Source organism: Balaenoptera musculus, chromosome 3, assembly GCF_009873245.2.
Source record: "Balaenoptera musculus isolate JJ_BM4_2016_0621 chromosome 3, mBalMus1.pri.v3, whole genome shotgun sequence".
NCBI lineage: Eukaryota > Metazoa > Chordata > Mammalia > Artiodactyla > Balaenopteridae > Balaenoptera > Balaenoptera musculus.
Genome location: NC_045787.1, coordinates 25521357 through 25535235, shown reverse-complemented (window position 1 = coordinate 25535235; position 13879 = coordinate 25521357). Strand labels below are relative to the sequence as shown.

The 13879-nt window shown below is 45.1% G+C and overlaps 1 protein-coding gene across 2 annotated transcripts in view; it reads left to right on the top strand.

The window, feature by feature from the left end:
- The window catches only part of MTMR12 (myotubularin related protein 12), a 67729-nt gene that overhangs the window by 30511 nt on the left and 23339 nt on the right, over nucleotides 1-13879 (top strand). For both annotated transcript variants that reach the window (XM_036847449.1, XM_036847450.1), the window contains exons 3-7: nucleotides 699-841; nucleotides 2187-2259; nucleotides 3115-3245; nucleotides 4539-4632; nucleotides 8505-8634. In XM_036847449.1, coding sequence (XP_036703344.1) covers nucleotides 699-841; nucleotides 2187-2259; nucleotides 3115-3245; nucleotides 4539-4632; nucleotides 8505-8634 — 571 coding nt within the window. The remainder of the gene's footprint in view (nucleotides 1-698; nucleotides 842-2186; nucleotides 2260-3114; nucleotides 3246-4538; nucleotides 4633-8504; nucleotides 8635-13879) is intronic.

Sequence of the window (13879 nt, the reverse complement as noted above, 5' to 3'; positions counted from 1 at the left end):
CTATAGTGAGAAGTACTCTCTATCACCAGGAAATACAGCTCTCATGCTGCTGGGCGTCTGCAGATAGAGCAGGAAAGGTGACACACTGAGAGGAAATACTCTCAACTAAGAAAGAGAGGAAACAGGTTTTTTTTCCCACAAACCTCTGACCTCCCTTTTCCTCCCATCCTTGTCCGTGGAGCCAGAATGAGTGCAGTCGTGCTGCACCCTCTGTGCCTGAGGAAGCTGCCTTAGGGCCCCGGGCCAGGGAGACACCCGCCCTCTTTCCGCAGTTCCGGGGTGAGGAATGGCCCACCCTCACGGGAAGGGGGGCTCCAGAGCTACGTGCCAGAGCTCACTGGCCAGCCCTTCTGGCTTTGCTCACTTGGGTACCGCTTCTCCAGAACTTCTGCTTGGGTCCAAGTGATAAAAGCACTAAGATCTGTGTTTGTCAGTGTAGCCGAGATCATTTCTACCTGTTTGGACACGTCCATTATTCACAGTGAGAAGATAGAGAAGTGCCCCATGTAAAAGTCATTGTGATTTCACTTCTCCACGGTCCCCACTCTGCCTCATCTTCTCCCCTAGGTTTCGCAGCTCCTGTGTGCTGTGTTGTGGTGTGTGTTTGTCTTACCGGAATAGAGCCGGGAAGCTTGTACTGTTTGCGTTCTGCATGTTGCCTGAGGACTCTAAGGAGGACTTGTTTTGGTTTTGATCAGGTGAACAGCTGCTCTGTGAAGCCAGCACGGTACTGAAGTGTGTTCAGGAAGATTCCTGTCAGCGTGGAATCTATGGGAGGCTTGTCTGCACAGACTTCAAGATTGCTTTCTTGGGCGATGACGAATCTGCCTTGGATAATGATGTATGTATGAGCTGCACTTGGCTGAGTTTGTGGGAGCGCTGCATTGGCGGCCCCATTGTCTTTTCTCCCAGCTTCTCAATAACTCGCCCCTAACGCCCGTAAACACAAAGACTAGTGGTCTTTCTCACCACTAGTCTGCTCTCTCTCCTTTGGGATCCCCTTTCAGTGGGAGGACCGCTCCGCAGTTTCCCAGCAGTGCCTCACGTCACGCTGGCTTGCGTTTGACCTCGTAGGTTGACACCGTCAGCTTTTGATTTTCTTCTGTATTTCAGCACAGTACCTATCATTCATGGGAATCACATCTCCCCAAATATACTAGTTCCCCATGTTTTCTCTATACTGAACTCTTCCTCAAATTTAGGAACTGAATTCAGTTATGAAACTGGTGCTGAATGCAGCACTGAGTTTGGGTTTACTTTGTGTTTGCTCTGTGCGTGTAAGGCTTGTCCCCCTTAGGAAGAGTGAGCAGTGGAGTGAGGAGGGAACACCCGCACCCCTCAGGGCGCGCTGGTGGCAATGGGAACCGGCCGGCCCGGCCACGCCAGCGCCCCACCACCTGACAGCGTGGGCTTCTGTGCAGCTGTTGCTGTAGCGGCCTGGTTCCTAGTCCTGTACAGAGGCAGCGTTTACAGAGCTTGAATCTCCCGGGGTTTTCTTCCTGCCTTCTCATAGCTTTGTCACTCACCTGTCTGCATTTGTGTGGAGAAATCTGAACCTATGCGCCACCTACCAGCATCTCTCAGGGTGTTGTGCATGCGGCCTGGTGGGTCGGCCTGGGAGCAGCCGGGAATGGCATGTCCTGCCTGGGTTTGAAGACGAGTGTTCGCAGCATTTCTCACACACTTCACTCCTTCATCGTCCCTTTCCTAGGGATGTGACTACATTTCCCTGTTTGCTTGTGTAGGATATATACCTTTTCATTTATTTTTTCTAGCTTTACTGAGACATAATTGACATTTAACGTTGTATTAGTTTAAGATGTACAACGTGATGAATTTGGTGTATGTATATATTGTGAAATGATCATCACAATATGTTTAGTTAACATCCATCACATCACATAGTTAAACAATTTTTTTCTTGTGATGAGAACTTTTAAGATCTACCCTCTTAGCAACTTTCCAATGTACAATGCAGTATTATTAACTCTAGTCACCATGCTGTACATTACATCTCCAGGACTTGTTTTATAACTGAAGTTTGTGCCTTTTGACCACCTTCACCCATTTCTCCCACCCACTCCCCATTTTTCTTCATATGCAAGTGGAGGATGGTGATTTGCTCTACCTGTAAATGTCACAGTGCATAGCAAGGAATCACAGTTGTTTCCTTTTGAATTTTTTAGGAAACGCAGTTTAAGAATAAGGTTATAGGAGAAAATGACATTACCCTCCACTGTGTTGATCAGATTTATGGAGGTGAGTATCTGTTTTCCCCTGAGGTGTTGCCAGCCTTTGAAAGTATAGCTGATAATGTTGAGGTTTTTTTTTTCTTTTTGGTCCTTTATAGTTTACTGAAATTTCTTCACATATTTATCTTGTTTAAATCAGTTTTATGGATGATAAAATTGAGATGCAAAGTGGCTTATTTGGGGTCACTTAGCTGGAGGAGCTTGGACTTGAACATGGAACCTGTTCTTTCTAATACTGCACGGTGCCATTACATGATAGATGTTGATCATATGTCAATGTTAGCTGTGCAGATCTCACTTTAAAGGCTCACCTGATAAAGGTCTGTCGTACCACACTCGAGTGCCTTTTCTTCTGACTAAACAAAACCTCTCTGGGCTCCACTTCTCTCTTTTTGTAGTCAGGGCTTTGTCAGAAATCATTCAGTAGCCATTTATGGTGTTCCCAGCGCCAACAGGTGCTGCGTGGTCCAAACTCTGGGTTAGGGAGGAGGGTGTCAGGAGGGGCCCCAGCCATAAACCTGGGAGTTGACTGTCCCAAAAGCAGGTCCCTAGCGATCTCCCATCTTTCGTAATCTCAGCGTTCAGAGCTGGGTTTCCTGCAGGAGTCAGTTCTGCCAACAGTGGCCAGTCCATTTGGGTCTTGTGCTTCCTTGGGAGGAGTGAGGAGCCCTGGCTCTTCCAGAGAACAGGGCCCCTGCTGGGTGCTGGGACTGGGCCCTGCTGACAGCTACTTAGAAGCTGGTGCCTTTTCTCTCACTTTTGAGAGGCGCCCTTGGAAGTTAAGAGTCTACCTTGTTTCTTTAGCATTTAATTGTTGTCTTATAACATGATTTCCCTTCTTGATTTCACTGTTGATGTGTAGTGTTTGATGAGAAAAAAAAGACTCTCTTTGGACAGCTGAAGAAATACCCTGAGAAACTCATCATCCACTGCAAAGACCTCCGGGTATTCCACTTTTGTCTGAGGTACACAAAAGAAGAGGAAGTCAAAAGGGTAACTAGTCGCATGTGTTTTTAGGTTTTATTTCCCATCAGGTTTTCCCCACTTCAGTTCTTGCTTCCATTGCACGAAGGTTGAGGGGAGCCTTTCATTCTGTAAAGTTGAAATTGGTTATAATCGCATGTGCTTTGACTAGAATTGAGAGAGAATTTGGTAGAGCGGGACTATATTATCTTGGCACATGCTGCGTTTAATCCTTCAGTTCATAATGTGTTCATTCCCAGAGCCTCCAGAGGGTGGGAGGTGGTAAACCAGGACCCGAAGGCCGTCAGGGGAAGGGGGGGATGGAGCAGCTAGAAGCAACCCCCTTTCCCCACCTCTGACAGGCTTTCCAAAAGGCAGCAGCAGTGACCCCCAACTCCCGGCTTGAAGGAGTTGACATCTGGGAGGTCGTGGTTACGTGAAGGAGGGAGAGGTACACGGTCATGGGCAAAGTGAGTCACCAGATGAGCCTGTGCTTTTGGTCCCTTACTTAATCTGGTTGCTGCAGCAAATTGAGGTGTGTAACTGGGCAAACTGGTCACAATGGTTATTGTAGCTTCCAAGATTTCTCTTAAGATATTGAAGGTCTCAGACTTGCCACTGTCATGGTAGATACATAGGGGAAACCTAGGGAGAGACCAGTTTATCTGTTGTCTTTGGCTGCAGTGAGTTATGCATTCTTTTCAGGTATACTCTTAATTTTCTTTCAGGTAGTGTGGTAGATCAGTTAGAATAATAAACATGACTCCAGTATCTGCTCTGAGCCGGAAAAAGAGCGGTGTAGACATGGAAAATTCCCTGAGAAGCCAGAAACTTCATTTTGAATGATGATTTTAGTCATCTATCCAAACATACTTTTGTTTGGAACTTCAAACAAAAAGCATGAGGGATTGATTGCCTTATCTTCTAGAAGAAGATCCTTAAGGCCACAACAAGTAGAACAGAATAGCTAAGCGTCTTGGTTATTATCTGGTCAGCTATATATCTTTGACATGTCAGATTTTGGGAGTGTCTGAAAATGGCACTTAAGTTTTTTTAGTGCTTTGTTTTTGAGAAATTAGACTATGTTTTAAAAATTGCCCTAGAAACTCAAAGCTCTTAAAAACCTGACAAAATGGTTAGCGTTCTGTTTATTTGGCATTATTTCAAGAGATCACATCACAGATACAGACCTCAATGAGAGTTAGTTAGCACGCTGCCCATCGGAGCCCATTAGCATTACGGAAACCTAGACAACTTGGGTCTTGTCTCTCAGTGTTTATCTGCCAAAAGCATGACTGTATCCATCGCTTGGTTCTTTTCCAGATTGTCAGTGGCATAATCCATCATACCCAGGCCCCTAAACTGCTTAAACGATTGTTTCTGTTTTCCTATGCGACTGCAGCACAAAACCACACAGGTAAACTTTCATCCGCAGGTAAGCTTTCATCCGCAGGTAGGCAGGCCCCTTCCAGTTCCTACCTGCAACCTGTGGGAGAAAACCCATCCATGGGTTTTGTTCCCCTCTTCTCTAGCAATGGGTCGCCTCTTGCTTGGGTGAATCATTCAGATTTCTTTTAAAAAAAGGTTTCTATTTCTTTCCTGTGATCTTTGTTTCTTTAACTTATCTTTTAGGTTTGTTTGCTTTTTGTGAGGGATTATTTGTTTGTTGCTTATGAAAGAAAATCAATATGTTATGATTGGGAATGTGAGGCTATAGAGAAGCAAAACTGAGACAAGTTTAAAATCACTCTGTCTGTCCCTGGATTCTGTTTTTCACTTTAATACACTTGGTTTCATTTCATGAGACCCTAAAAAATGTCTTGCATTCTAGAAAGTTTTTAAACAACCAGAACATGCCTTATAGCAAATGTTTGGGGGATGGGGAATGGAACAGTTGTACCTAAGAGAGCACATCAGAAAAGTAGTTTGGTTAGAAAACTTAAAATTCCAAATGTTTTCCATTCGGTTCCCTCAAAAAGAGAGCAAGCAGTCTTTTAAGTAAGAAACTGTGGTCATCTGAATTAGCTATTAATAATGCCTAGCTTTGTACAGTGTTTCCACAGATGTCTGTCTTCTTCCTTCTCTGGATCTCTCCTCCTCCGTCTGTCCACTTGCTCTGTCCATTCCTCTTTTTTTTTAAATTCCAAATTATTAACAGTATTTTTTTTTCTTCCAGTTTTATTGAGATATAATTGACACACTGCTGTACAAGTGTAAGGTGTACAGCATAATAATTTGATTTACGTACATCTTGAAATGATGACCACAGTAAGTTTAGTGACCATCCATCATCTCATATAAATATAATATTAAAGAAATAGAAAAAATTTTTTTCCTTGTGATGAGAACTCAGGATTTACTCTAACAGCTTTTGTGTATAACGTACAACAGTGTTAATTATATTTATCATGTTGTGCATTACCTTCCTATTTGCCCATTACACTTAACGTGAAGTTGATGTTTACTGATCCTGAGTGCCATGTGCCTTTCATCAGGGAGGTGGCATGTTAGTTTAACTGCATATATCATGCTTTCTGGAATGCAGAGTTGCTGTGTCACTAACTGCTCATTTGGTAAATGTTTATCGAACGCTTGCTGTGGGTCACGCACCCTGGGGATATGAACAGGACTAAATCCCTGCCCACTAAGAGCTTCAAGTCAAACAGAGTGATGTGTCCTGTGGTGGGAGGGAACGACCACGCTGGGGGAGGGAGGGCTGTCAGAGGGCGAAGGCTGGTCCTGAACTGCTGGTGAAGGATGTGGAGTGTCCGGTAGGCACCCAGGAGTATTTGAGGCAGCGGGACTGGCGTGTGCAGAGATGTAGATCTGAGAGAGTAGCTCGCATTTGGGGGACTATGGTGATCTAGTAGAAAAGGTATGAATTTCCAGGTCTGTCCCACCTGAGTTCAAATCCTTGTCCAGCTGCCTAGTAGCTGTGTGATCTTGGGGATGTCACTTAACTCTTGGGCCTCTGTTTTCTCATTTCAAAAAGTAGTATTGTTAATGCTTCCCTTGAGGTGTTATGAAAATTACAAGTTGTTAAAATGCATGGCACACAGGGTGCAGTCATTAAATGAGGGTTAATTGAGAGTGTAACTGCTTATTCAGGACAGATTATGCTCAGAGAGCTACACTGACCTAAAATATACTTAGCACTACTATCAGGCCGAACATAAAACTTGTTCCTTAATTCAGTAAGTTCATCTTTGTGAATGATCTTTTCACTGTAGCAGTATGTATAAGTGCTGATTAGCTGAGTGCTGGCTGACAACAGCTTGTTGCAATATGAGATATACAAAATATGACTTCTTTGTTGATTGCTGTAATTTATATAAACATTTACTGGGTCTACATTTGAAAATCATACTCTATTTTTAGGAATTCTGCCACTTCCTTATATCCTGATTCTTGGTCTGGACCCAGCACAGGACGGTTTCTTGGCTCCCCAGCATGTGTTAATCTGTATGCCAAAACCCTTACCTTGACTGACCCTGGCAGTAAGATCCTGCATGCCGCGGGGCAACTAAGCCCGCGCGCCACAACTACTGAGCTCATTACCTTGTGGTGGCTTTTTGTGCCAGAAAGCCCAGGATATATAGCATCTTCTGTTCTATCTGAATTCTAGCCTTCTTTTCTCCTTCCAACCTCCTTTTTTTTTGATGAGTAAAGGTTATAGCTGATAGGTGCAAGTTGACCAATTTGCTTTTTGATTGAGTAGGGGTTTGTAGAGGTGGGTGCTTTGCAATCTGAACGTCTTTCATTTTACTCAGGCTTAATAATTCACACATGTACTTTGGCTAAAAGGTCCCAGGAGTATTGTTACTACTTATGTCCATGGGGGAATTTATTAATATTTACATTTATTACTTTATGGAAATTTCCTTTACTGCTGCCTGGGTTTGAATTCCATTTCTGCCATTGCCTAGCTCTGTGACCTTGGGCAAGTTAATTGACCTTTCTGTGCCATATCTGTAAAATGGAGGAAATAATATTACCTACCCTGTAGGGTTGTGAGGATTGAGTTATTATATGTAATATGCTCAGGATAGTGCCTGGCATACTAAGTGCTATATAAGCTTAGCTGTTGTTTTTTAATCATTATTTGTCTTATCATCCTTTGTACTATGATCTGTTTGTATTAAAAGGAGCAGGTGGGAGTTTTATTAAACACTTTGTTTTTCCAGGAAGGCTTGCTTTTTTTTTTTTTTGATATTTTTGTTTATTTAAAAAATGTGTTTATTTTTTTGGTTGCGTCGTGTCTTCACTGCGGCACGCGGGCTTCTCTGTAGTTGTGGCACGCAGGTTTTCTCTCTCTAGCTGTGGCACGCAGGCTCCAGAGCGTGTGGACTCTATAGTTGGTGGCACGCGGGCTCTCTCGTTGAGGCGTGCGAGCTCAGTAGTTGTGGCACTCGGGCTTAGTTGCCCCATGGCATGTGGGATCTTAGTTCCCCGACCAGGGATCAATCCCACGTCCCCTGCATTGGAAAGTGGATTCTTTACCACTGGACTGCCAGAGAGGTCCCAAGGCTTGTTTTTTTAAGATGTGCACAGGCTTGAATGGACTGATTTGTGTAAATACCCAAGGGTGTTTTGGTGCACGTCACCCCCATCAAGCTGTGCTGTGGCTTGGGAGGGGACCAAGGACACACCTGCTGGGCTGCAGGAGTAGTGCTCCTGGGCACTTCCTCCTAGCAGGTAGCGGCAAGGTCAGGGGCAGAAGTCCCCGTCACCGTGATGTGGCCCTTGGCTTGCAGGCCCTGACCTTCACCATAGCTGTCTGATTTGTTTATAGCCCTCAGAAACCAGGTGTCACACTGAAAACGCCTCTTTTGGGCAGTGCATCTTCACACTGAAGGAGGCTTCACACTCAGGAATCTGACAGGCTGTTCAAATGAGTTTGCCATCTTATGCACACATTGGTAGGGCTAAAAATATTTTATTATTTTAGCATTTGTGCCAAGCCTGTCTTTTAGTGCTGCACAGGATCTTTTTATGTTATATAAATTATCTCATGGTCAGATGACTGAAAATGGAGCTATAAATTACTTTTGCACGGAATGGAATAAGAACAGCTGCTTTCGCCCAGCACAAAAAGACAGAGCCTCACTCATAATTTTGGATGAATGACAGAAAAAAGGAACAAGGTTAGGATGAAGCAGTGAGTTCATTCTGTGGGGATAAAAATGGGCTTAGTGTAGGAAGTTGGGGCCCGAGGAGCCACTTTCACACCATTAAAATACCAGGGCTTCACGACAAGATTTTACTGTCTTTCTCAATTTGTTTTGTTAGCTACTGACCCCAAGAACCATGCCGTAATGTTTGACACACTTCAGGACTGGTGTTGGGAGCTGGAGCGGACCAAAGGCAACATGAAGTACAAAGCAGTGAGTGTCAATGAAGGCTATAAAGTCTGTGAAAGGTAAGCTCTCAGTGTTGTGCTTTTCTTTTTGAACAGCTTTGTTGAGATTTAATTCACATGCCATACAGTTCACCTGTTTGAAGTGTATAGTGTTTTTTAGCACATTTACAGGGTTGTGCAACCATCACCGCAGTCAATTTTAGAATATCTTCATCATCCCCCAAATAACCCCTTACCCCTTAGTAGTCACTCCCCATTCCCCCCCCTCCCCACTCCCCCAGCCCTAGACAACCACTAACTACTTTCTGTCTCTATAGATTTGCCTATTCTTGGCATTTCACATAAATGGAACCATATAATATGTGGTCTTTGTGCCTGGCTTTTTTCACTTAACATAATGTTGTCAAGGCTCATCCATGTTCTAGCATGTATCAGGATTTCATTGTTTTATTACTGCTGAATAATATCCCATGGTATGGATATACCGTATTTTATTTATCCATTCATCAGTTGATGGACACTGGGTTGTTTTCACTTTTTGGCTACTATGAATATGCTGCTACAAACATTAGTATACAAGGTTTCATATGGACGTGTATTTTCAGTTCTCTTGGGTATATTCCTAGGGGTGGAATTGCTGGGTCATATAGTAACTCTGCATTTAACCTTTTGAGGAACTGCCAGACTGTTTTCCATAGCCACTGCACCGTTTTTACACTCCCATCAGCAATGTATGAGGGTTCCACTTTCTCCACATCGATACTGTGCTTTTTTTTTTTTTTTGATACTGTGCTTTTTTAAGAAACCCTTAAAGTATCCCTTAAAACATTCAGAAGTGAATTTGTCTTTTTCTTCCCATTATTATATCTGTAATCTAAATGTAAAACTTTTAGAGGCATTTCTGAATTTATATCATGTATTTGCTTTCCTTTTATCAAGCATTTTATTTATTCATTCAATAAACATTTTTTTAATATAAATTTATTTATTTATTTATTTTTGGCCGCATTGGGTCCTCGTTGCTGCGCACGGGCCCCCTCTAGTTGTGGCGGGCGGGAGCCACTCTTCATCACGGTGCACGGGCTTCTCATTGCGGTGGCTTCTCTTGTTGTGGAGCACAGGCTCTAGGCCCCCGGGCTCAGTAGTTGTGGCTCGTGGGCTCCAGAGCACAGGCTCAGCAGTTGTGACGCGCGGCCTTAGTTGCTCCGCGGCAGGTGGGATCTTCCCGGACCAGGGCTCGAATCCGTGTCCCCTGCTTTGGCAGGCAGATTCCTAACCACTGCGCCACCAGGGAAGTCCCTCAGTAAACATTTCTGAGGGTCTCCTATGTGCCTGACAGTGTCCTGGCTACTGGAGATAGAGCCTAAAAATCCCTGCCCTCCTGGAGCTTTCGTTCTAGAGGAGGAAAATGATGATAGACTAAGTGAGTAATTATAGTGTATTAGGAGGTAATAAGTGCGATGGAGAAAAATAGATGCGGCCAGGGACTGGGGCGTGCTGGAGAGGTTGGCAGGAGGGTTGGTCAGGCAGCGGGAACAGCAGGGGCAAAGGCCCTGAGGTGGAATCTTGTCTGGCTTGTGTGAGGAACAGCGAGGAGCCCAGGGGTTGGAGAGGTGAGAGCAGGGGGCAGAGCAGTAGGAGGTGTGATCAGGGAGGAGGGGGCCGGCTGGGTGCCGATGGGCAGGGAGGGTTTCAGAATTTATAGTGCAGTGCGGAGGAGTTTGAGCAGAGGCGTGATGTGATCTCACCTACATTTTTAAAGGATGACTCTGTGTAATCCTTTTTTTGAAACTTGAATCTTATCGTTTTGGAACATAATCCTCAACACCCTGCTGACAGTTTCAAAATATTCGTGTTTTTCTAGAGCATTTTGTACCCATGGTTCCGAGGGGCCTCTTCAGTAGATCAGTTTTGATTTTGATCAGTCTCAGACACTTATAAGGTTAGCCCTCTTGTTACCGCACAAACTGGGGTGACAGTGGGGAGGGGCCTGCAGGGCAAGTGTCGGATCCCACCCCCCCATGCCCACCCTGCCCCTCCTGCCCTCTTTATAGTCACAAAGCTTGGAAAGGGAAAACAAGCTCTCAGTCAGGAGGAGGTCAGAAAGCCCTGCTCCTAGGAGGTGATATTTTGTAATGCGATGTTGACACTGATAGAAGGCATGCCCATTCCCAGGATCCTGCCACATACTGATTAAATTCATTGGTATTTGCATAGGTGTCAGCACATCAGAAATATACCAGGTAGAGAAGGTGGGTGGAGTGGGGTGTCAGGGGGTTCTAATTAGTGGTCGGGGGGAGAACGGAGCCTCAGCAAGATCGTGCTGCTCAGAGCACTCGGTGCAAACCCACTCCCCCTGGACTGCCCCAGCCATGCACTCACCCCTGTGCTTCTGCCCCACGGGCATGATACAGGAAAAGCTGTGCTTTGTTTCTTACCTGGCACTGCGGTAGCTGCCTGCATGGTCTCCCCCACCCACTCCCATCGTCCTTCCCGGCTTCATTGGCTCCTCGCTGTTCATCGTAGAGAGGATAAAACTTCTAACGGGCCCTGCAAGGCCCTTCGTGGTTTGACTCATGCCTAACTCTCCAGCTTTGCGTGTACCCCTCCAGCCACCCTGAGTCCCTCCTGTGGGCCTTGCCTGTGCGGTCTGTCTAGGATGCCCCTTTTGCTTCCAACTGTACTAGTGAGTTACCTCCACTTCATCGGTCAGATCTCTGCCCAGGTGTCTCTTTTAGGGAGTCTTCCCAAGACTAGATGAGGTCTCCCGTGAGAGCTTTCATTGCACTGTGTGCCTCTCTCCTTAGCACCTCCTGCGATCGTGAGTTTATTCTTATCTGTATCACCATTTGGTTAATGTTTGTTTCTGCAGCCCATCAGTCCTGGGGAATCAAGGACGCTGTTTTGGTTCATCTTTATATCCTCAGTACCAAGTATAGTGCCTGACTTATAAGACCCACTCAATAAATTGGGGACAATGAATAAATTAACGAAAGCCCCAGTGGTAAGAGGAGACCCTGATCAGTTTGGATAAGAATGAGAAACTGAGTGTCTACTTTGCCTTCACCTGAAAAGCCTTTCTTCATCCCACCTCCCTGTGAAGGTATAAGAAGGTCCTCAACCCTGTAGGGTGTGTGTAACACAGGGGAACCTAGGAATTGATGCAGCCCCAGGAAGACATTGCTGCTCTGGTGGTGTCGCTTTGGGGGTTCCCTCCCCCTAACTGAGGTGGTTCCTGAGAGGATCATACAACTTTCCTTGAATAAAGTCAGCTTATATTTGGAGAGGCTGTTTACTTTGTGTTCAAAACTCCTCCTAGTGACTAAAATGAGTGTTCTCCCAGGTGGGAGGGTTAGTTGCTTGTAGACATCGCGAGTCTCCCAGCAGAGCCTCTGTAGAACCACCTTGAGTCCACTGGGACAGGAGGGGACCTCACAACCCCCCCACTGGGGCAGAGCTGTCCCTTTCTTTGCAGCCTCCTTTCTTCAGTGACTGGATGGTACGCATGCTAATACCCTGGGTTCTGACATTTTTTTCCCCTTTGGTGAAAGACTGTTTATAAGGAACAATTAACTTGTGAAATATTCAACCACACTAGTAGAGGAAGACGTGCAAATTTTTTAAAGCAGTGTGGGCCCATCCCAGCTTTGTCCAGTGAGCCTCTGGGGAAGGAGCTGAGAATCTGGTTTACACAAAGCCCACGGGCGACTCTCCGGTGAGGGCTGGGAAACGGTTGTCTGTCTGTAAGTTGCCATCTAAGGCGCTGCTCCTCACGGTTGACTGTGCGGCCCGGTCCCCTGGGGAGCCTGTGAAAGTGCAGATTCTGACTCTGTAGGTCGGCGCTGCTCTCCTTCTAAGTGTCCGGGTGATGCTGCTGTACACTTTGACTAGCAGGAGCTTCTAGAACAACAGCTGTCATCCTGATGACACACCTGGAGAGCTTTGACACCTCTGATGTTTAATAGTTCTGCGGTGGAGCCGGGACACTGGGAATTTTTAAATCTTCCTGTGTGACTTTAACGGGCAGCCTGAGTTTGAGAGCCATTGACCTGTGAACAGGTTTTTGCTTCAGTGACAGCACCTGAGGAAGGGGTAGTAAGCCCACCCGCTCAAGCGGACGTGAAAGAAAATATTCCAAGTGCTTCGGAGCCTCTAAAGCCAAATAATTCTTCTATGTTTTAATGGTTTGAGGTATCTTAGCCTTGACCAGTTGTTCCCAAACCTGGTTTTACATCACAATACTATGGGAGTTTTTGTTCCTTTTAATTACCTTAAGGTTTTTTTTTTTAAATGGAAAATTTCAAGCAGTATAAAAGAAAAGAGAATTTGATGAATTCCTTTTACCCGTCACCCAGCTTCAACAGTTATTAACTCATGGCTAGTCTCTGTGCCTACTCTGTGCTAGTCTCTCTACCTACTCCAACCCTCCCCCCGCCCCATCCCGCCCAACTATTTTGAAATAAATCCTAGAGCTCATCACATTTCATTCATAAATATTTAAGTTTTACATCTCTAAGAATGAAGGACTCTTTTTATAAACATAATCATAAAAGCATTATCACACCTTTCACATTTAACATTTGATTCCTTAATATCATTCAGTACCCAGTCAAGTGTTCAGATTTTCTCCATTGTTTTATAAATTTTCAAAACAATTTATTTTTCATCTTTTTATCTGTTTTATCATTAATCAAGATTCAGTGAGGGACTTCCCTGATGGCTCAGTGGTTAAGAATCCACCTGCCAATGCAGGGGACATGGGTTCAGTCCCTGGTCTGGCAAGATCCCACATGCCGCGCAGCAGCTAAGCCCATGCACCACAACTACTGAGCCTGTGCTCTAGAGCCCGCGAGCCGCAACTACTGAGCCCATGCGCTGTAACTACTGAAGCCTGCGCACTCTAGGGCCCACGTGCCGCAACTACCGAAGCCTGTGCGCCTAGAGCCTGTGCTCCACAACAAGAGAAGCCACCACAATGAGAAGCCTGCCCACTGCAACGAAGAGTAGCCCCCGCTTGCTGCAACTAGAGAAAGCCCATGTGCAACAACGAAGACCCAACGTAGCCAAAAAAAAGATTCGATGAGATTAATATCTTGAAAATTGATAGGTTTCTTAAACTTCTTAATCTGTAGAGTCTCACACTATTAGCTTTTTCTTGCAATTTATTTGAAGAAACCAGGCCACTTGTCTGATAGTTTCCTGCAATCTGGATTTTGATGAGTACATTGCCATGGTGATTTTATTCATGAGGAAACAGACCCAGAGAGGTGGGGTAACTTACCTAGGGTTACACAGAATCAGACGC